This window comes from Eubalaena glacialis, chromosome 1 (assembly GCF_028564815.1).
Source record: "Eubalaena glacialis isolate mEubGla1 chromosome 1, mEubGla1.1.hap2.+ XY, whole genome shotgun sequence".
Classification (NCBI taxonomy): Eukaryota; Metazoa; Chordata; class Mammalia; order Artiodactyla; family Balaenidae; genus Eubalaena; species Eubalaena glacialis.
Window position 1 is genome coordinate 31,876,349 of NC_083716.1, and position 23,735 is coordinate 31,900,083.

Sequence of the window (23,735 nt, forward strand, 5' to 3'; positions counted from 1 at the left end):
GAAATTACGCCTAAGTATTTCATATTTTTTATGCTATTTGTAAATGGTATTTTTTAAATTAAAAATTCTGATTGCTTGTTGCTAGTGTATAGAAAAACAGTTGATTTTTGCATGTTGGCTTTGCATCCTGCACCTTTGCTAAACTCACTTATTAGTTCTAATTTCTTCTTTGTAGATTCCTGAAGATTTTTTTACATAGATTGTCATGTTGTCTGAGAATAAAGACAGTTTTATTTCTACCTTTCTAATCTGTATGCCTTTTATTTCTTTTTCTTGCCTTATTACACTGGCTAGAACCTCCAGTACAATGTTGAATAGAAGAGGTGAGAGCAGACTTCTTCTCTTGCTCCCAATCTTAGGGGGAAAGTATTCAGTCTTGTGCCATCAAGAAATATTACCTGTAGTTTCTTCATAGATGTCCTTAATCAAGTTGATGAAGTTCCCCTCTGTTCCTGGTTTGCTGAGATTGTTTTATTGTGAAGGGAGGTTGGCTCTTGCAGTGATTTTTTTCTGCACCTTTTGAGATGATCTATGATTTTTCTTTTTTTAGTCTGATAATATGGTGAACTGCATTGATTGATTATTGAATCTTAAACCAATCTTGCATTCCTTTGATAAACCTCAATTTGTTATGATATATTATCCATTTTATATATAGCTGGATTCCATTTGCTAAAATATGTTGCTTTTTGTTTTGAACCTATATTTACGAGAAATATTGATCTGCAATTTTCTTATAATGTCTTTTTTTATGGTTTTGGTAACAGGATAATGCTAGCATTATAGAATAAGTTTTTAACTTCAAACCCAGTGTTTCTTCTATTACAGTATTGAAGTTGCCCAAGAAACAGAATGGGGAGTTATTAATTAGCATGTTGAAAATATCTATAAAATAGATAAGCTTCTTATAAGCCTTTGTGTTTAAGTTGGCAATGTCCTGGTTGTTAGGTTGATTATTGTTGACGTGCTTAAATTGAAGCTAAATAATTTTTATATAGACATAAAGGCATAAAATGTATAAGGTAGAAAAGGAGTCATAAAAATTGCCTACTCTGAGCAAGTGTCAAGGAAATGCCTAAACATAATGACTGACAAGATGATATATTTTCTGAGAATCACCTTACCTATAAGCAGTTACTGTCTATCATCCTCAGTAAAATTTATATCCTTTAGTATTCCATAATAGCCCATCTTAGGCTGCCTTTTCCCTTTCCATTCCACTCACACCACAGATTTCCTTAGAAGGCCAGTCTGGAAATAAAGATAGAATAATAGTCACATTCTTGGTCTGTGACTGAGGTTGAGAATAGTTGACCAGTTGGTACATCTTTGGGGTATTAAGCAGTGATAGGCAGTACTTGTTTCTATCTTGTTCTCATTGTAGCTAGGGGAGGCCCTCAACCTGGAGTGAGTCCTTCCTTCCCCCGTCCCTGTTTTCACTTTTCATTGGTCCATGAACAGAGGCTAGGAAGCTCTAGGGGTGGGCCCTGTGTTAGTTTGAGTTCCAGGGTTTTCACCAGTGTATTAGACTAATTTTTTTTTGTTTTTTGTTTTTAACATCTTTATTGGAGTATAATTGCTTTACAATAGTGTGTTAGTTTCTGCTTTATAACAAAGTGAATCAGTTATACATATACATATGTTCCCATATCTCTTCCCTCTTGTGTCTCCCTCCCTCCCACCCTCCCTATCCCACCCCCTAGGTGGTCACAAAGCACCGAGCTGATCTCCCTGTGCTATGCGACTGCTTCCCACTAGCTATCTATTTTACATTTGGTAGTGTATATATGTCCATGCCACTCTCTCACTTTGTCACAGCTTACCCTTCCCCCTCCCCATATCCTCAAGTCCATTCTATAGTAGGTCTGTGTCTTTATTCCCGTCTTGCCCCTAGGTTCTTCATGACCTTTTTTTTTTTTCTTTCTTAGATTCCATATATATGTGTTAGCATACAGCATACGGTATTTGTTTTTCTCTTTCTGACTTACTTCACTCTGTATGACAGACTCTAGGTCCATCCATCTCACTACAAATAACTCAACCTGGAGTGAGTCCTTCTTTCCCCCGTCCCTGTTTTCACTTTTCATTGGTCTGTGAACAGAGGCTAGGAAGCTCTAGGGGTGGGCCCTGTATTAGTTTGAGTTCCAGGGTTTTCACCAGTGTATTAGACTAATGGTTTTTTAACTCTTAGTTGTTAAATTTCATTTTAAATGAAAGCTTAATGCAGAAGCCCAATAAAGAAAACAGATACAAGCTTGATTCTGTTAGTATAAATAAATTTTGCAAATTCAGTATTTTAACATTCTAAATTTAATGAGAGCAATAAAGTTGCGATGAATGCAGATCTAATACCAAGGGGTACAGGTAACATTCTTCTTCAGTAACCAGTTTGTTTGGTTGAATATCAGTATTGAGAAAAATCCTGACTTCTCGGATAATTTAGTTCCATGTGACTTTTTTTTTTTTTTTTTTAATAGCTTGCCTTGCAGTCTCAGAGTATTTTTCAAGTAAACTCATCCAGAACTTGGACATAAAGGAGTAGGAAATTGGTTTCACAGTTCAGTCACTAACAGTTTCTAACAAACTGCTTACATTTTTTATCATGTATTAAAAAGTCAGGAAAAGGGGAAAAAATTAAATGCTAAACAGTTGATATTGTGTTGATGAGACCGTTTATAGGTTCCTTTGTTGACTGCTGTTATGCTTTGATTAAACACACAAGGCAAGATATGCCCTCATTTCACCTGCCACTTAATTGCTTGTGACATGCATGTGCTGTAGTGCATTTGCTTGTAAAGCTTTTAGTGAGCAAATATGTGCAGGCCTGAATTGGGTTGGGGTGGAGGATGGGGAGGGAGAACAAAAGACCAGTGTAGCATTACAAGCCTTCCTAATCAATGAAACGTTTACTAGGAGTCCAAATATATACACAGAGGTAGCAGGAGAAAATTTATTTTGAGGTTTGCATGAAAATGAGTTAACATGATTGTGAGATCTCCAGTTATTAATATTTGGTATAGAACTTATTTGAGTGTGTATATTTTTATTACACTTAAAAATAATTCTTTTTAAAAAACTATTTTCAAAAGGATATTCAAATCAAATGCTTGTGGAATTCCTGAAACTCTTCAGCAGGACCTAAGGTTCTGTGGAACAGTTTGAAGACCACTCTGCTAGACCATTGTCATTCCACATAGGAATGTTTTCTCCAGCTTCTTTTCAATCCTTATTTGAAATTAGAATTCTGGTAAATTAAGGGGAAAATACATAGGTCTCTATCACAGTGTGCTAATATTTATGAGTTTTATATGCTTAATGATAGCAAAATAATAATTTAAAAGCAATCAACAATGAATAACAAAAATTGAGACAGAATTCACCCCCCAAATATGAGGTATGTATAATTCACAATATATCCTAGTATTTAAAATATCTTTAAAATGTCTGCTTATTTTTTATGTTTCACATATTCTTGTTATTTATATGGGCAAAAATTCATATTATTAACAGGTCTAAACTGAGACACCAATGATTTGCGTTCCTAAGTCTGGAAACGCAAAATGTACAATTGAAAGAGCTTTAAAATGGAATTTCAAACTCTCTTAACTCTCATACATTTATACAAGTTTTACCTGAAAGGAAGATGATAATACTCTTTGGCTTGTTTAACACACACAGCACACCTAAGGATATAATGAAGATGTAGAGTTTTCACAATGTTGCTTCAAAATAGACTTTTTCCTTCTCATGTGATCACTGTGGATTTTCTACCCCACACCTCTTCATTTCTCTCAGTCAGTTTCTTCACAGTTTTCATTCAGCTTTTCTCTCACTTTTACTTTTTTTTTTTTTTTCCCCATCAAGGTACATTTTATTGAGGTTTTTTAAAAAATTTTTTTAATTTAATTTAATTTTTTTATACAGCAGGTTCTTATTAGTCATCAATTTTATACACATCAGTGTATACATGTCAATCCCAATTGCCCAGTTCAACACACCACCATCCCCACCCCCCCAGCACTTTCCCCCCTTGGTGTCCATACATTTGTTCTCTACATCTGTGTCTCAACTTCTGCCCTGGAAACCGGTTCATCTGTACCATTTTTCTAGGTTCCACATACATGTGTTAATATATGATATTTGTTTTTCTCTTTCTGACTTACTTCACTCTGTATGACAGTCTCTAGATCCATCCACGTCTCAACAAATGACTCAATTTCGTTCCTTTTCATGGCTGAGTAATATTCCATTGTATATATGTACCACAACTTCTTTTTTTTTAATTAATTAATTTATTTTATATTTATTTTTGGCTGTGTTGGGTCTTTGTTGCTGCGCATGGGCTTTCTCTAGTTGTGGCGAGAGGAGGCTACTCTTCGTTGCAGTGCATGGGCTTCTCATTGTGGTGGCTTCTCCTGTTGTGGAGCACTGGCTCTAGGCGCGTGGGCTTCAGTAGTTGCAGCACGTGGGCTCAGTAGTTGTGGCTCGCGGGCTCTAGAGCGCAGGCTCAATAGTTGTGGCACACGGGCTTAGTTGCTGCGCGGCATGTGGGATCTTCCCAGACCAGGGCTTGAACCTGTGTCCCCTGCATTGGCAGGCGGATTCTTAACCACTGCGCCACCCGGGAAGTCCCTGTACCACAACTTGTTTATCCATTCGTCTCTCGATGAGCATTTAGGTTGCTTCCATGACCTGGCTATTGTAAATTGTGCTGCAATGAACATTGGGGTGCATGTGTCTTTTTGAATTATAGTTTTCTCTGGGTATATGCCCAGTAGTGGGATTGCTGGATCATATGGTAGTTCTATTTTTAGTTTTTTAAGGAACCTCCATACTGTTCTCCATAGTGGCTGTATCAATTTACATTCCCACCAACAGTGCAAGAGGGTTCCCTTTTCTCCACACCCTCTCCAGCATTTGTTGTTTGTAGATTTTCTGATGTTGCCCATTCTAACTGGTGTGAGGTGATACCTCATTGTAGTTTTGATTTGCATTTCTCTAATAATTAGTGATGTTGAGCAGCTTTTCATGTGCTTCTTGGCCATCTGTATGTCTTCTTTGGAGAAATGTCTATTTAGGTCTTCTGCCCATTTTTGGATTAGGTTGTTTGTTTCTTTAATATTGAGCTGCATCTCACTTTTACATTTGATTTATTAGAACCCCAAAATGTACAATTGAAAGAGATCTTAGAGGTGATTCAGTCCTATTCCAGTTTTTGAAGTTCAGAGTGAAATAATCCTAACCAGATGCTGGCTGGAAAAGAGCTTGAGTGTGTCTCCTTGAGTGTACAGATTTATATAAAGAAACAAAATCACAAATTAAATTTATTTATTTATTAACTAAGCACTTTGGTTCTAGAATCTCTGTGTGGTCTTCCCTGTAACTTTAGACTTTGAATTACTAATTGGCAGGAAAATACTCATTTTATTTTAGTAATATACATATGTACATAAATAGTGATATTCTTCTATTTTTAAGATCCTAAGGCACTGTAGAATAGAAACAAGCAGACAGATTGAGACAGGCAGATCTGAATTGAAATATTAGTTCAGCCACCTACTAATTGTGTGATCATGGGAAGTTACTTAGCCTCTCTAAGTCTCATTTTCTTCATCTGTAAAGTAGAAAAATAACATGTATAAAGGTCCTTGTGCATATTAGGAGCTCAATGAAGTGTAGGCAAGTAAATAAGTTGGTTATAATGATAAAAGATAAAGGATATGTTAAAAGCATGACAGCTGAAAGTGAAAGGAGAGGAAAAAGGACTGTAGTAGGGACAGTATGGAAGAATAGGAAAAATTGGGAACTACAGTAGATAGGAAACAGTTCAACTTGTATTTAGTTTAATTCTAATATTTTAAAGCACATTCTTTTCCTATTGCCATTAGTATATATTCTGCACAATTTTAACCCTTATTGAACTTAAACATTTTCTCTTGTGATCAAATTGTATTTAAATTTTTAAGTGTCGTTTTTACTTGTTTTTATTAGTGTTATTGTTCTCTGAGTAATCACACATATTTTAATTTAATTTACAGGTGGCCGTTTGTTGCATCTGTTTTTTTGTTATCCTTCCTCTAAATCTTGTTGGTACAATACTTGGCCGAAATCTGTCAGGTCAGCCAAACTTTCCGTGTCGTGTCAATGCTGTGCCTCGTCCCATACCGGAGAAAAAATGGTAAAGAGAATGCTAAATTTTATGTGATTGCTTCTCACAGTATATAAATTCCTAAGGCTATTATGTATACATAATTTTTAGAATTGGCATGTATTTATAAGTTTAAACTTAAGAATTTGTCTTTTTACTTTTTCCTTCAATTTATATTGCTAGGAGTAGTAATAAATGATATGCTTATTTCACTTTTTTGAATATTGGTGCCATTTACAGAGAAATCAAATGCTTTGGTAAGTACACTAGTGCATAGAGGTGGGTGGGACCTAAAGCGGCAGCCATTATATAACTGCAGTCTATAAACCAGATTTGACATGCTGCCTGTTTTCATAAATAAAAATTTGTTGGAATATAGCCATGCCTGTTTGTTGACATATTGTCTGTGACTGCTTTTACAGGGTGGCATCAAAGTTGAGTAGTTATGACAGAGACCTGCAAAACCTGAAATACTTACTATCTGAACCTTTACAGAAAAAGATTGCCAACCCCTGGCTTCTAATTTCACTTTCCTTTCCAGATATTTTATTATTCGAAACAACATTGACTTATAGCCATAGATTTTGTATCAGTTGAGAGAGGAATTAGTATTGAGACCAATTATAATTTACTGACCTATGTTTTTTACCTTCACTTCTGGGATAGTATAGAATCTCTCAAATACATTTTTCACATTTTATGCACAAAATTATTTTTGAGATCTCCCATAATTCAAGATTTCATCCTGACAAAGGATGACAGGTATTTCTGTTTAACAGCTAAAGCGATTCTTCTATTGCAATAGTGTAAGCATAGTTTATAGTTCATTTGACCATTCAGCTTTGAAATAGTGATTCTTGATGGATTTTTAACTTGAGATAGTTTGTATTTTTTCAACTTTTGGACATAAAGTGAGATGTCACTAATATGTTTATGTTTCTAATTTTCGTAATTCAAATTTGAACAAAATGTGAACTCATTATATGTTTTGCCTTTTAAGATTAGTAAATTGAGGACTTCCCCAGCAGTCCAGTGGTTAAGACTCCACCCTTCCACTGCAGGGGGTGCGGGTTCGATCCCTAGTCAGGGAACTAAGATCCCACGTGCCGCACGGCGCAGCCAAAAAAATAAAAATAAATAAATAAATAAAATAAAATTAGTAAATTGAGCGTTTTAGTGATGATTTATGCTATTCTGCGTTCTTTATTTTCCTAATTCTTACTTGCAGACATAAATAGAACAATCTTACTGTACATTTTTTTTATTCCCCATCTCATAAGAATAGCTATACGGTAGACTCTACATATTCATAATAAGGGATATATATTGAAAAGCCTCTTTTCCTAGATATTTTGCTATATTGTAAGTATAACTTATGTTTAAGTACTTATATAGTCTTTTGTAGACTTGGAGGTATGTAGACATTTGCAGAAGTAGAGGCTGAATAAAATAGCCCCGTAGTGTAAAGGAGAGTGATCTGTTCTAGTCTTAGGAATTGTCCGTGTTCTTTTTCTCTTAGATTGGTGCTTATGAGAACTTTTGTAGTCTGTTTTTTAAAGTCAGTTTTATCTTCAAATCAAGATTAGACTGTTAAGGCCCATTGACCTAATGTTTGTTCCTTTACCCATTACTGGGGAGGATAAGGTTAAAGGAAAAGCACAGAAATCACAAAAGTTCCTCTGGGTCACTAGGGCTGGTGAAGGAGAGGAAGGAGCAACACGTGACCTTGCTAAGCCACTAAGCCATGGGTCACATTTAGGTGTAGGAAGGCTCGCATGTCTCTTCATTTTCTTTATATAGTTGTATGGGAACCAAAATCTGAATACTAGATCTGGCGGGCATGTCATTTTTAACCTCTGTGGATCTTGGCTTTCTATAAAAGGAGGAAAGAAGACTAGACTTTAAAATTTTTTAATTTTTTTTTCGGCTCTCAAACTCATTTTCTTCTCAGTTTTGTAGTTTGTTCATTTCAGAAATAGTAGTTTACTATCTTTTATGTGCCACATACTGTGCTGGACACTGGGAATACCTGGATGAATAGCTTCTGCCTGCCAGGGTTTATAATCTAGTGAGGTATTTAATTAGACAGTACAGTATAGTGTGGTAAGTGCTGCCATGGAGTTACGTTCAAGAGACAGTGGAAGAACCCACCTCTTCTTGGGAGACCCGGGAAAGGCTTTACGGGGAGAACACTTGAGTCAGTGCTCGCAGGAGAGAACTATGAGACAAGGGAAGGCATTCCAGGTGGAGAATTACCAATTGCAATCAATAAATGTTTGTTGAGTGAATGAATGAGGTTTGAATTTTATTTTTTATTCATTCTTTGACTCCTTTTATAACTCAGAACTCGTAATACCTTAATTGTATGATTCATAGGAAAACAAATTACTGAACCAAGGCAAGCATGAGCAAAGAGATTGGCAAGGCCACAATGTGGGAAACATTATTTCAGATGCAGGGGGGTCTCAGGACTTTGATTTTCTTTCACTATGGCTTTCTGTAAGTAAATGACGAAAATTTTTGGAAGTTAACTGAAAAGTATAGAACAGGAGCAAATACTCACAGTTTTTCTTGAGTTCTGCCAGTAGCAAGTATTTGTGTTCCACAAGTTCTTATCTCGGCCTTGAATGCCAAAAAGAATTTTGACTATAACCTATGGCTAATTTGAAGTCCCCTCTCAGTACTGTGCCTCTTCGAATTTTTGTTTTTCTTTTTACTGGTTTGTTTCTATCCTTTAGATTATTTTTAAGTACCAAGCATCTGATTTCTATTATCAGGGTTTATATAATATAATGTGGAAATCATACTAATTTTAATATTTTCCAGGTTCATGGAGCCTGCAGTTATTGTTTGCCTGGGAGGAATTTTACCTTTTGGCTCAATCTTTATTGAAATGTAAGTTTTGGCAATGTATTTATGTTTTGGGGGATTTCATTGTAATAAGAAAATTTAGGAGTCAGGATAGGTATAGAATCATCAGATGGGCAGGCATCTAACAGTTAGTTTGTTAAGTCCATGCTTCTAGAAAGGGGTCTACGTAGTCTATCAAAAGGTGGTTTTCTGCTTTGTTCTCAAATATTCAGGTGAAGTTTATACTGTTTTTGTATTGTGTTCTAGACCTTTCTCACCAAACAGGAGATCTTAGAAATCAAAGCATGCATGCTAGAGAATGCATGCATGTCAGACCAGCCTTTGATCACCTACATGATATAAGAAATTACTGATTTTTATTTTTAAAATATTTCTAAGGGTCCAGGGAACTAAGTAAGCCATTACCTACCAGTTAGTCAAGATCCTGACATCTTTGGATACACATTCATTCCTAGTCTTCTTCCATCGAGGCCCACAGGAGTGCTGGGAATTATGTATGTGTTTGGGGGTGGGAGATATGCCATCTTGTGCCCAGTTACCATGCTTCATATCTGCATCCTTGGTCCCCACTGCAAAATATAAGCATTTCTTTTCTCAGCCTGTGTTCCAATGTTCCTTGATAGGAATGCTCTGGCATTTTAGGAAAGACAGTTCTTTGTATGGGAGTTTTTCAAGAACTCCAGTCATACACCTCTGGATCCTGCCCATGAAATGCCAGTCATTGTGACTACTCAAAATTTCCTTACACGTTTCCAGATGCCCCAGTGCTGATTCTCTCCTGTATAGTGGATGCCTCCTTAAGAGGTGTGATTGAATCTGACAGTTGGTTAATTGAAAAAGTTGGCTCGTGTAAGGGAATTATTAAAAAAAGATACATACATAACATTTTATTTTAACTTAAAACAACTAAAGGTACATCTTTCACTGATTTTTAAAAAAAATATAGAGCCAGGTCTTGTCTTTGTACCCAGTTGACGTTTCCATCATTTTTACCTTTGAAATTCATAATGCATCTTCTGTATTTTCCAACCTTTTTAAAGTGGAGCAGGAATGTAAAGACCTGTCTGAAGTATCCTAAGTGCAGAATCCTTCTAGATTTGTACATTCGTCCCCCAGTCTTTTAGAGTTGTCTCACCCACGCCCAGTTTTATCACTTTTTTTTTAGTGGCTCACCTTATTGAATTTTTCCAAAGTATTCAACATAATTTTCATAGAAATCATAATTCTTTTAGCTATCATGTTTATTTCTTTATGTGACATTTAAATTGTCTAATTACACTAATAAGGACAACTGACATAGATTTGGGTCACTCCTGGTGGTCACCTGCCAGCTGTGGATATTAATTAGTCGGCACCTTAGAGGGATTGGAGAGCATGTCACTCTAGCTCGTGGTTTAATAAAACCAGTTTGAGAAATTCTTTTGTACTTTCTGACTTGTGTCCTCACCCTGATTTGACTTGCCACTATTTTTTCCTTCCTACCCTGTCCATACTACCTTGTGGATCACTTCTCTTCCTGTTTTCTCGGGTACTCTGTTCCGTTTGGTAGCCACTCTGCTGTATCTTTAACTTCTCTGCTTTGACCACCCTCACACCTATTCTCCTTTTGGTAGCCACAGTGGTCTTTTTAAGGTATCAGTCTGATCATGTCACTTATTTGCTAAAGACTTCTCATTTTCATTGAGGTAAGGTCCAAACCCCATCACATAGTCAATAAAGACCTTCATAATATAGAATCTGGCCCTGTTCTCTTCTCCAGCCTCATCTCTTATCTCTCACAGTTCATTTGAAGTTCTAGCCATACTGAATTACTTTGAGTCTTTCTAAATACAGTGAATTCCTTTACTTGTGAGCCTTTGCCTTTGCTGTTCCAATGCGTGGAACATTCTTCTAGCTCCCCACCCACCATGCCTTATCTGATTCTTCTCACTACCCTTCCCTACCCCCAGAGCCCCACCCAGCCAAACCAGTAAGTTGCCCCTGTTAGGTGCATTGGAGAAGCACTTGTGTGTCATGACTGCCCCTTTACTAGTTCCCACGGAACTAATCTCCTTGAGAGTAGAGACTTTGTCTTCAGTTCTGTTCTCACTGCTTCTCTGATATGTATAGGGCCTCTGTAAATATCTGTTGAAAGAATGGGTGGTGAATAAGGTAACTAACAAGCAGAAGGGAACAAGAAAAAGAAAAGAGGCTAAAAAACCCTTTTTGTTTAACTATGGCTTGTGTAATGGAATTAGAGTAAAGGGTCTTTTTTTTGGTATAAAATCTTAATGCCCTTTCTCTTGTGGTACTGTGAAAATGGCATGAAGCTTCCATAGGCTTTCTTTTCCTAATTATTTTTATTTTCCTAATTTTGTACATTATTACTGTATCAAACCTTTTTTAATTTAATAGGGTATTTTATAAAATATAAAATACATTGTTTATATAATGTATCTAGAAAAAAATGAAAGAACAAGGAAATTGACTTTATTTTAAAAATAAGAATTTTTAGCTATTTTCATTTTTCTTTTCCACAATATACTCCTTAAGCTTCTAATTTATTTAGTTTGCTTAGAGATGAATACCCTACCCTACTAATGAGTCTGTTCTTGAAAGATTATCTAAGAAAATATTTCTGAGAGAATTTTAAATGATTTAATGAAAAGGGGGTAAGGGAAACTGTTGGAAGTTACTTGACAGAAAAATATTGAGATTTAAGTGAGAAAAAAGAACTAAGATGCAAGTGAGATTTAGCAAGAGCAGTGTGAGCTACATGAATAAAGACTAGAAAACTATGTCTTCGTTGTGTTGTATTTAGGTATTTCATCTTCACATCTTTCTGGGCGTATAAGATCTATTATGTCTATGGCTTCATGATGCTGGTGCTGGTCATCCTGTGCATTGTGACCGTCTGTGTGACCATCGTGTGCACATACTTTCTACTAAATGCAGAGGATTATAGGTGGTGAGTACTTATTTCTGGGAAGAACCTCTGGGGACCATGATATTTTAAAATAAGATTCCATTTGAAGTGTATCAAGTGGAGTAAAAGATCTGTGTAGAAATTTTCCTCCTTAAGATAGTATCGGGATTTTTTTTTCAATTATAAAAATGTTGACGATTTTAGAGGAAAAATAATATCAGTCAAAAAAATTTTTTTTGGTATTAATGAGGGTCATTAGTTTAAACACTAGGAGACAGGTCTGAAAAAGGAAATGGTTTATTTAGGGTCATTTATAATAGGAAATTTGACAAAATTTAGGATCTCTCCTTCCAATTCTTAGGCTTTCTCCTCGTTGATATATTTAAATGCCATTGTACATTTGTACATGCATTTGTTTTTAAATATACAGAATCTTAAAGGATGTTTTTATAGAAGTCTTTGCTTTAAAATCTTTCAGTGCCATCCATTCAAAAGGGTTACTTTTTTTCTTCAGGCAATGGACAAGTTTTCTCTCTGCTGCATCAACTGCAATTTATGTTTACATGTATTCCTTTTACTACTATTTTTTCAAAACAAAGTAAGTGGAGACATTTTTTCATTTTGTATTTTAGAAGCTAAGTTTGTCATTTAAATACTAGAATTTAGGCCTTATGTCTAAAGTAAAAATGGATATACTATATGTAATTTTTTGGTTTTGTTTCAGGATGTATGGCTTATTTCAGACATCATTTTACTTTGGATATATGGCGGTATTTAGCACAGCCTTAGGGATAATGTGTGGTAAGTTCTGAACTTCCTGGAACATCATGAGTAAATCTTTGAGTGTTTCTGAATCAGAAAAATACAGTAATTGGAAATTAAGAAACTACTTTCTGTTGTTTGATCAGGAATACCAAAATAAACTCAAGCATCTGATTTCAGTCCTTTTGACTATTCCTCAAAATCTAATTTATTACCTCATTGATTTCTTTTTTACTTTCCTGTTTCTAGTAATTCTGTATAGCACTATTTTTATTTTCCATACCACAATTAGTTTCTTATTCATGTTGAGAGTTGTTGTTTTTGTTTGTTTTGTTTAGATTCTTTGGAAAAGATTATTATGTAAACAGGTTAAGGTTTGGCTGAATGAATTTTGTTTGGAAGTTTTGGTTCCACCGTTCATGGAGGTAGCAGTGTCCAGGAGGCAGCACAGTTGACTGGTTATCAGTACACGCTTGGGTGTCTGTAGACTGGGCTTAAGTTCTGGCTGTGCCATCTGTGGTTCTATACCTTGATCCAGTTCCCCAAGCTCTCCAAGCCTCTGTAAAATGAGGATAATACCACTGTTTCATGGGTCTATCACAATCTTCCCTTAAATGGAAGAGGTAATAGTTATCGCCATATAATAGAGTCTCTAGTATGTGTGAAATAACTAGAAAATAAAGAAAGAACTTTTGGAAGCAGCATGAAAAATGGAAAAGACATGGACTGAAGAGCCTGAGAGACCTGGATTAAATCTCCATGCTGCCACTCACTGTTTTTTTGTGGCCATGGGAAGGCGTATTAACCTTTCTAAATCTCATTTTCAAATCTATAAAATGGGCGTAGCTTTCTGAGTAGTTATTTGTAATAGTGTCATGTGTGTAAAGCACCAGGTGTAATGCAGGTCTGTTATTAGGTGTTAAGAGATAGCCAGTTACATGGGAGACATGGTGGAGAATTTCTGGGAAGAGCTAGACTTAGGGGGAACAATTAGTCCTGGTTGTGAATCGCATTGCCCCTACTTAATAGCCCTGTTACTGTGGCCAAATTATTTAACCTTTCTTCCTCAACATTCTCATTTGCAAAACAGTAGTAATACCTACCTTGCAGGGTTGTGATGAGGAGCCAGTGATTAACTGTGGGTAAACATCAGGTGGATGGCAGATGCTCAGTGAGTGCCGGCTGCTGCTGTTACTGGATTGAGGAGCGCCAAGCGTCTTGGGCTGTCCTTCTGTTCTGGGATTGTGTCTTTGTTTCTGTAGTTTCTTTGGGTTTCTACACCTTGTGTTTTCACCTCAGAGCAATTTCATGACACTGAGTCCTGGCAGAGGTATCTTAAGGGAAAATGTACAAGCAGCTCACTTTTTTTCTGATTCAGGTTTTTACCCAATAAACGAGGCTGATTCCCTAGTTACCTCATAGGAATGTTGTAAGACTTAAGGACTAATCACTCTGGAGACATTTCCAGATAGTGTACAATTCAGAACTACCCCACACACACACCTTTTTTTTTTTTTTTTTTGATAATTCTACCTTTAGCTATAGGATGGGCAATAGAATAAGGAAAACAGAATGATCTTGTTAAAACTTAGGTCCTGGTATGACATTTGTGGACCTCTTTAGGGTACCAAGATTGCTTTCTTCCTTCCTCAGAGGAATCTGTTCTGCAGATTGGTAGTTGCCGGAGATGAAGGTGGTCAAAAGGTCCAAACTTCCAATTATAAGATGAATAACTTCTGGGGATGTAATGTACAGTAAGGTGATTAGATTTAATAATACTGTGTTGTATATTTGTAAGCTGTTAAGAGATTGGTCTTAAAAGTTCTTATCACAAGAAAAATAACCTTTGTAACTATGTGAGGTAATGGATGTTAACTAAATTTATTGAGGTGATCATTTTGCAATACATACATATATCAAATCATTATGATGTCCACCTTAAACTAATATAATGTTACATGATAATTTAAAAAAAAGAATCTATACTCAGCCATAAAAAAGAATGAAATAATGCCTTTTGCAGCAACATGGATGGACCTAGAGATTATCATACAAGGTGAGGTAAGTCAGACAGAGAAAGAAAAATATCATATAATGTCACTTACATGTGGAATCTAAAAAATGATACAAATGAACTTACTTACAAAACAGAAACAGACCCACAGATTTAGAAAACAAACTTAACAGTTACCAAAGGGGAAAGAGATGGAGGGGAGGGATAAATTAGGAGGTTGGGATTAACATATACACACTACTAGATATAAAATAATCAACAAGGACCTACTGTATATAACACAGGGAACTCTACTCAGTACTCTGTAATAACCTTTATGGGAAAAGAATCTGCAAAAGAATAGATATATGTATATGTATAACTAAATCACTTTGCTGTACTACTGAAACTAGCACAACATTGTAAATCAACTATACTTCAATATAAATTAAAAAAAAAAGAATCTGTTCTGTTCGTATATACCATGTATGTGACCACTGTACACACATATACAAATGACACAGACTGTAAAGTAGTAAAACGAATTTCACCAGCTATAAGGGAAGACAGTTCTCTATATTATAGTTACACATTTTGTTTATAGCTGCTGTGAGAACCTTTCCTCGTGATAATTAGTTAACCAACTTTGAGGGAAAGATGAATAGGAACTGAAAGCTAAACCTGGATTTGTGTTATATGGGAACATCCTATGTATCCCTTGGCAATCAAAAATTTCGTTTAGTATTATTGGCCATCCTTCCTTCAGAATATTGTTCCCTGAACTCCTCTTTATTTGATCTGAGATCTTTCCTTTTTTTTTTTTTTAATTTTTGAATTTTATTTAATTTATTTTTTTATACAGCAGGTTCTTATTAGTCATCAGTTTTATACACATCAGTGTATACATGTCAATCCCAATTGCCCAATTCAGCACACCACCATCCCCACCCCCCCGCGGCTTTCCCCCCTTGGTGTCCATACGTTGGTTCTCTACATCTGTGTCTCAACTTTTGCCCTGCAAACCGGTTCATCTGTACCATTTTTCTAGGTTCCACATACACACATTAATATACGATATTTGTTTTTCTCTTTCTGACTTACTTCACTCTGTATGACAGTCTCTAGATCCATCCATCCACGTCTCAACAAATGACTCAATTTCGTTCCTTTTTATGGCTGAGTAATACTCCATTGTATATATGTACCACAACCTCTTTATCCATTCGTCTGTCGATGGGCATTTAGGTTGCTTCCATGACCTGGCTATTGTAAATAGTGCTGCAATGAACATTGGGGTGCATGTGTTTTTTGAATTATGGTTTTCTCTGGGTATATGCCCAGTAATGGGATTGCTGGATCATGTGGTAATTCTATTTTTAGTTTTTTAAGGAACCTCCATACTGTTCTCCATAGTGGCTGTATCAATTTACATTCCCACCAACAGTGCAAGAGGGTTCCCTTTTCTCCACACCCTTTCCAGCATTTGTTGTTTGTAGATTTTCTGATGTTGCCCATTCTAACTGGTGTGAGGTGATACCTCATTGTAGTTTTGATTTGCATTACTCTAATAGTTAGTGATGTTGAGCAGCTTTTCATGTGCTTCTTGGCCATCTGTATGTCTTCTTTGGAGAAATGTCTATTTAGGTCTTCTGCCCATTTTTGGATTGGCTTGTTTGTTTCTTTAATATTGAGCTGCATGAGCTGTTTATATATTTTGGAGATTAATCCTTTGTCCGTTGGTTCGTTTGCAAATATTTTCTCCCATTCTGAGGGTTGTCTTTTCGTCTTGTTTATGGTTTCCTTTGCTGTGCAAAAGCTTTGAAGTTTCAATAGGTCCCATTTGTTTATTTTTGTTTTTATTTCCATTACTCTAGGAGGTGAATCAAAAAAGATCTTGCTGTGATTTATGTCAAAGAGTGTTCTTCCTATGTTTTCTTCTAAGAGTTTTATAGTGTCTGGTCTTATATTTAGGTCTCGAATCCATTTTGAGTTTATTTTTGTGTATGGTGTTAGGGAGTGTTCTAATTTCATTCTTTTACATGTAGCTGTCCAGTTTTCCCAACACCCCTTATTGAAGAGACTGTCTTTTCTCCATTGTATATCCTTGCCTCCTTTGTCATAGATTAGTTTACCATAGGTGCATGGGTTTATCTCTGGGCTTTCTACCTTGTTCCATTGATCTATGTTTCTGTTTTTGTGCCAGTACCATATTGTCTTGATTACTGTAGCTTTGTAGTACAGTCTGAAGTCAGGGAGTCTGATTGCTCCAGCTCCGTTTTTTTCCCTCAAGACTGCTTTGGCTATTCGGGGTCTTTTGTGTTATCCATACAAATTTCAAGATTTTTTGTTCTAGTTCCGTAAAAAATGCCATTGGTAATTTGATAGGGATTGCATTGAATCTGTAGATTGCTTTGGGTAGTATAGTCATTTTCACAATATTGATTCTTCCAATCCAAGAACATGGTAGGTATATCTCTCCATCTGTTGGTATCATCTTTAGTTTCTTTCATCAGTGTCTTCTAGTTTTCTGCATACAGGTCTTTTGTCTCCCTAGGTAGGTTTATTCCTAGGTATTTTATTCTTTTTGTTGCAGTGGTAAATGGGAGTGTTTCCTTAATTTCTCTTTCAGATTTTTCATCATTAGTGTATAGGAATGCAAGAGATTTCTGTGCATTAATTTTGTATCCTGCAACTTTACCAAATTCATTGATTAGCTCTAGTGGTTTTCTGGTGGCATTTTTAGGATTCTCTATGTACAGTATCATGTCATCTGCAAACAGTGACAGTTTTATGTCTTCTTTTCCAGTTTGTATTCCTTTTATTTCTTTTTCTTCTCTGATTGCCGTGGCTAGGACTTCCAAAACTGTGTTGAATAATAGTGGCGAGAGTGGACATCCTTGTCTTGTTCCTGATCTTAGAGGAAATGCTTTCAGTTTTTCACCATTGAGAATGATGTTTGCTCTGGGTTTGTCGTATATGGCCTTTATTATGTTGAGGTAGGTTCCTTTTATGCCCACTTTCTGGAGAGTTTTTATCATAAATGGGTCTTGAATTTTGTCAAAAGCTTTTTCTGCATCTATTGAGATGATCATATTGTTTTTATTCTTCAATTTGTTAATATGGTATATCACACTGATTGATTTGCATGTATTGAAGAATCCTTGCATCCCTGGGATAAATCCCACTTGATCGTGGTGTATGATCCTTTAAATGTGTTGTTGGATTCTGTTTGCTGGTACTTTGTTGAGGATTTTTGCATCTATATTCATCAGTGATATTGGTCTGAATTTTCTTTTTTTGTAGTATCTTTGTCTGGTTTTGGCATCAGGGTGATGGTGGCCTCATAGAATGAGTTTGGGAGTGTTCCTTCCTCTGCAGTTTTTTTGAAGAGTTTGAGAAGGATGGGTGTTAGCTCTTCTCTAAATGTTTGATAGAATTCACCTGTGAAGCCATCTGGTCCTGGACTTTGGTTTGTTGGAAGATTTTTAATCACAGTTTCAGTTTCATTACTTGTGGTTGGTCTGTTCATATTTTCTGTTTCTTCCTGGTTCAGTCTTAGAAGGTTATACCTTTCTAAGAATTTGTCCATTTCTTCCATGTTGTCCATTTTATTGGCATAGAGTTGCTTGTAGTAGTCTCTTAGGATGCTTTGTATTTCTGCGGTGTCTGTTGTAACTTCTCCTTTTTCATTTCTAATTTTACTGATTTGAGTCCTCTCCCTCTTTTTGGTGATGAGTCTGGCTAATGGTTTATCAATTTTGTTTATCTTCTCCAAGAACCAGCTTTTAGTTTTATTGATCTTTGCTATTGTTTTCTTTGTTTCTATTTCATTTATTTCTGGTCTGATCTTTATGATTTCTTTCCTTCTGCTAACTTTGGGTTTTGTTTGTTCTTCTTTCTCTAGTTCCTTTAGGTGTAAGGTTAGATTGTTTATTTGAGATTTTTCTTGTTTCTTGAGGTAGGCTTGTATAGCTATAAACTTCCCTCTTAAAACTGCTTTTGCTGCATCCCATAGGTTTTGTATCGTCATGTTTTCGTTGGCATTTGTCTCTAGGTATTTTTTGATTTCCTCTTTGATTTCTTCAGTGATCTCTTGGTTATTTAGTAACGTATTGTTTAGCCTCCATGTGTTAGTGTTTTTTACGTTGTTTTCCCTGTAATTGATTTCTAATCTCATAGCATTGTGTTCAGAAAAGATGCTTGATATGATTTCAGTTTTCTTAAATTTACTGAGGCTTGATTTGTGACCCAAGATGTGATCTATCCTGGCGAATGTTCTGTGCGCACTTGAGAAGAAAGTGTAATCTGCTGTTTTTGGATGGAATGTCCTATAAGTATCAATGAAATCTATCTGGTGTATTGTGTCATTTAAAGCTTCTATTTGCTTATTTATTTTCATTTTGGATGATCTGTCCATTGGTGTAAGTGAGGTGTTAAAGTCCCCCACTATTATTATGTTACTGTCGATTTCCTCTTTTAGAGCTGTTAGCAGTTGCCATACGTGTTGAGGTGCTCCTATGTTGGGTGCATATATATTTATAATTGTTATATCATCTTCTTGGATTGATCCCTTGATCATTATGTAGTGTCCTTCCTTGTTTCTTGTAACATTCTTTATTTTAAAGTCTATTTTATCTGATATGAGTATTGCTACTCCAGCTTTCTTTTGATTTCCATTTGCATGGAATATCTTTTTCCATCCCCTCACTTTCCGTTGGCATGTGTCCCTAGGTCTGAAGTGGGTCTCTTGTAGACAACATATAGATGGGTCCTGTTTTTGTATCCATTCAGCAAGCCTGTGTCTTTTGGTTGGAGCATTTAATCCATTCACGTTTCAGGTAATTATCGATATGTATGTTCCTATGACCATTTTCTTAATTGCTTTGGGTTTGTTTTTGTAGGTCCTTTTCTTCTCTTGTGTTTCCCACTTAGAGAAGTTCCTTTAGCATTTGTTGTAGAGCTGGTTTGGTGGTGCAGAATTCTCTTAGCTTTTGCTTGTCTGTAAAGCTTTTAATTTCTCCATCAAATCTGAATGAGATCCTTGCCGGGTAGAGTAATCTTGGTTGTAGGTTCTTCTCTTTTATCACTTTAAGTATATCATGCCACTCCCTTCTGGCTTGTAGAGTTTCTGTTGAGAAATCAGCTGTTAACCTTATGGGAGTTCCCTTGTATGTTATTTGTCGTTTCTCCCTTGCTGCTTTCAGTAACTTTTCTTTGTCTTTAATTTTTGCCAATTTGATTACTATGTGTCTTGGTTGTGTTTCTCCTTGGATTTATCCTGTATGGGACTCGCTGCGCTTCCTGGACTTGGGTGGCTATTTCCTTTCCCATGTTAGGGAAGTTTTCGACTATAATCTCTTCAAATATTTTCTCGGGTCCTTTCTCTCTCTCGTCTCCTTCTGGGACCCCTATAATGCGAATGTTGTTGTGTTTCATGTTGTCCTAGAGGTCTCTTAGGCTGTCTTCATTTCTTTTCATTCTTTTTTCTTTATTCTGTTCCACAGCAGTGAATCCACCATTCTGTCTTCCAGGTCACTTATCCGTTCTTCTGCCTCAGTTATTCTGCTATTGATTCCTTCTAGTGTAGTTTTCATTTCAGTTATTGTATTGTTCATCTCTGTTTGTTTGTTCTTTAATTCTTCTAGGTGTTTGTTCTTTAATTCTTCTAGGTCTTTGTTAAATATTTCTTGCATCTTCTCGATCTTTGCCTCCATTCTTTTCCGAGGTCCTGGATCATCTTCACTATCATTATTGTGAATTCTTTTTCTGGAAGGTTGCCTGTCTCCACTTCATTTAGTTGTTTTTCTGGGGTTTTATCTTGTTCCTTCATCTGGTGCATAGCCCTCTGCCTTTTCATCTTGTCTGTCTTTCTGTGAATGTGGTTTTTGTTCCACAGGCTGCACGATTGTAGTTCTTCTTGCTTCTGCTGTCTGCCCTCTGGTGGATGAGGGTATCTAAGAGGTTTGTCTAAGTTTCCTGATGGGAGGGACTGGTGGTGGGTAGAGCTGACTGTTGCTCTGGTGGGCAGAGCTCAGTAAAACTTTAATCCGCTTGACTGTTGATGGGTGGGGCTGCGTTCCCTCCCTGTTGGTTGTTTGGCCAGAGGCAACCCAACACTGGAGCCTACCTGGGCTCTTTGGTGGGGCAAATGACAGACTCTGGGAGGGCTCACGCCAAGGAGTACTTCCCAGAACTTCTGCTGCCAGTGTACTTGTCCCCACGGTGGGCCACAGCCACCCCCCACCTCCACAGGAGACCCTCCAACACTAGTAGGTAGGTCTGGTTCAGTCTCCCCTGGGGTCACTGCTCCTTCCCCTGGGTCCTGATGCGTACACTACTTTGTGTGTGCCCTCCAAGAGTGGAGTCTCTGTTTCCCCCAGTCCTGTTGAAGTCCTGCAGTCATATCCCACTAGCCTTCAAAGTCTGATTCTCTAGGAATTCCTCCTCCTGTTGCCGGACCCCCAGGTTGGGAAGCCTGACGTGGGGCTCAGAACCTTCACTCCAGTGGGTGGACTTCTGTGGTATAAGTGTTCTCCAGTCTGTGAGTCACCCACCCAGCAGTTATGGGATTTGATTTTACTGTGATTGTGCCCCTCCTGCCGTCTCATTGTGGCTTCTCCTTTGTCTTTGGATGTGGGGTATCTTTTTTGGTGAGTTCCAGTGTCTTCCTGTCGATGATTGTCTAGCAGGTAGTTGTGATTCTGGTGTTCTCACAAGAGGGAGTGAGAGCACGTCCTTCTACTCCGCCATCTTGGTTCCTCCTCTGAGATCTTTCTTGATTATCACCAGCAATCAGTGAGGTATGGAGTCATGGGATTATGCAGAAGGTTACTTTTTTCTTGAATATTTCTATAATATGATTTTAGGAAGACCTGGAGAGGTAATATCTTGACATTTACAAAGAAAATGGAATTAATTTAGCTAAAGTTTTTGAACGCATTTCCTGTTGAAATTTCATCTTACTGCCTAACAGTCTTGGCACATTTACAGTTCCCTGCTGTTCTGGCAGTGTCCCAACATTTATTCTTTAAAGGGTTTATATGCCTTCAGTGCTAATTTGTGTTTTGGGGGGAGGGGAAACAGTTCACAGTGGAAATGATTAAAATGTCATCATAATACAAAAATTATACATACGCATCAGGTTATGTTGCTGAAATGCTTTTTCAGTCAGTAATTGAAAGAAAAATATTTGTTGATTTTTTTAATGTAGGAAAAATAAATAATTATGTTAAGGTGGGAAATAATTAGATATTGTTGTAGCCTTTATATTTTGAGCATAGCATTTTAGTTTTAAGGAAATTAAGTTTAAAAGTGTATTATTCCCAAGACATTTACTTTTCTAGAGAGCATATTCAGTATCTTCCTTTTATAAAGCCAGATTTTTATAAGCTTATTCTTGAGATACTCATAAGATTAGGAAAAATGATACTCTAGGTTGACACTGTTTTGCTTTTAAGCATATCTCTGCTCAAAAGGGAACAATGTTTTGTAAGTCTGGAAAACTGGATTTGGTTATTGGACTAGTGTTGTATTATGCAAGTTAAATTTTTGATTCTACTTAAAATTTTATAGATTTTTTATAAGAATTCAGGTTTATTTTTATAAATTGAATGGTGTTTTCTCTTACCTTGTAAGGACTTGTATATAATTATTTCAAAATGAATTATCACTATTTTCAAGTGTAGTATAATTATTTCATATTAAAAAATAAATGTCTTCATTGCAAAAATAGGTTTGCTTTGTTTGGGTGGGTTTCTAAAAATATTTTCAATATTTAATTATGGGGAATTTTCAAATATATACAAAAAGAGGAACAGTAATATATATGTAGTGAGTCCCCATGTACCTAACACACCTAACACCTCAGTAATTATCAACTGGTAGCCAATCTTGTCTTATTTATAGTCCCACCTTTCCCCGCTTTTTTTCTGACATGAATCTTGGACCTCATGTTATTTCAACTGTAAATATTTCAGTGTGTGTGTGTGTGTATGTATGTGTGTATATATATGTGTGTGTGTGCGTGTGTGTGTATATAAAATGTGCAATGTTTATATACTATATTATAATTATTATATAACTATAATATGTAAGAATGCAGTTATATAATATAATATTATTTCAGTATATATTCAATATATAAGTATAATTTATTAATATGCTCAAATATTCACTTAGTATTCAAATTTACCCCACACATCCTCATTTCTCTTTTAATACAGTTTGTTTGCATCAAGATCCAGTTTGCTCTCTTTTCCCTTGCAATTATTTAAGAAACTTGGGTTTTGGTTGGTTGGTTTGTTTTAATTCCTGTAGAGTTTTTCACACTCTGGATTTTGCTGATTATATCCCTAAGGTGTTATTTAATGTTCTCTATGTACTTCTTCCCCGCCATATTTTCTGTAAAGTGGTAGTTAGATCTACAGACTTGATCATACTCAAGAATATTAATACTTGTCCAAGAATACTTATTAGCAGGTGGTTTGTGAACTTTCATAAGGAGGCACTTAATGTCTGGTTGTCTCTGTGAGGTTAGGAGCCATTGATAATTATTGCCTAGCTCAAATAAGTCATTAGGGGTTGTAATATTCTCATTCTGTTGTTCCTTTTATATTTATTAGCTGGGATACTTCTCTAAGGAGAAACTTCCTTTTATCAGCCATTTGGTTACCTTGAGGTACAGTTTACATACGTAAAGGCAGAAGAGACTTATTTTTTTCCTTGCATACACCAGTTGGGCAAATAAAAGTTAGTTCAGAGGTGGACAATTAGGTGTATATGTGTGTGTCGTTAACTCATGGAAGATTTACTTTTAGACTTTGAATAATGGGCTTAGATGGTAAATTCCTAAATCCAGTGGAGAATCTTCTCTATGATATGAATGACCAACTGTCTTGTTTTAAAGATCGCTTAGTATTTGCTGTAAAGAGCTATACAGTTAATTCATTCATTCAACAAATATTTATTGACTATCTTATCATGTGCCAAGTACTTTTTTAGGCCCAGGAGGCAGAAACTTAATTTAACAAAACAGACAAAAACACCCCTGCTCTCTG

The 23,735-nt window shown here is 36.2% G+C and overlaps 1 protein-coding gene across 1 annotated transcript in view; it reads left to right on the forward strand.

Moving 5' to 3' along the window:
• Positions 1–23,735, forward strand: part of TM9SF3 (transmembrane 9 superfamily member 3) — a 75,499-nt gene that overhangs the window by 46,983 nt on the left and 4,781 nt on the right. Inside the window, exons 10-14 of the mRNA XM_061211181.1 lie at positions 6,039–6,178; positions 8,975–9,043; positions 11,820–11,966; positions 12,439–12,522; positions 12,649–12,725. Of these exons, the coding sequence (XP_061067164.1) occupies positions 6,039–6,178; positions 8,975–9,043; positions 11,820–11,966; positions 12,439–12,522; positions 12,649–12,725 (517 nt within the window). The remainder of the gene's footprint in view (positions 1–6,038; positions 6,179–8,974; positions 9,044–11,819; positions 11,967–12,438; positions 12,523–12,648; positions 12,726–23,735) is intronic.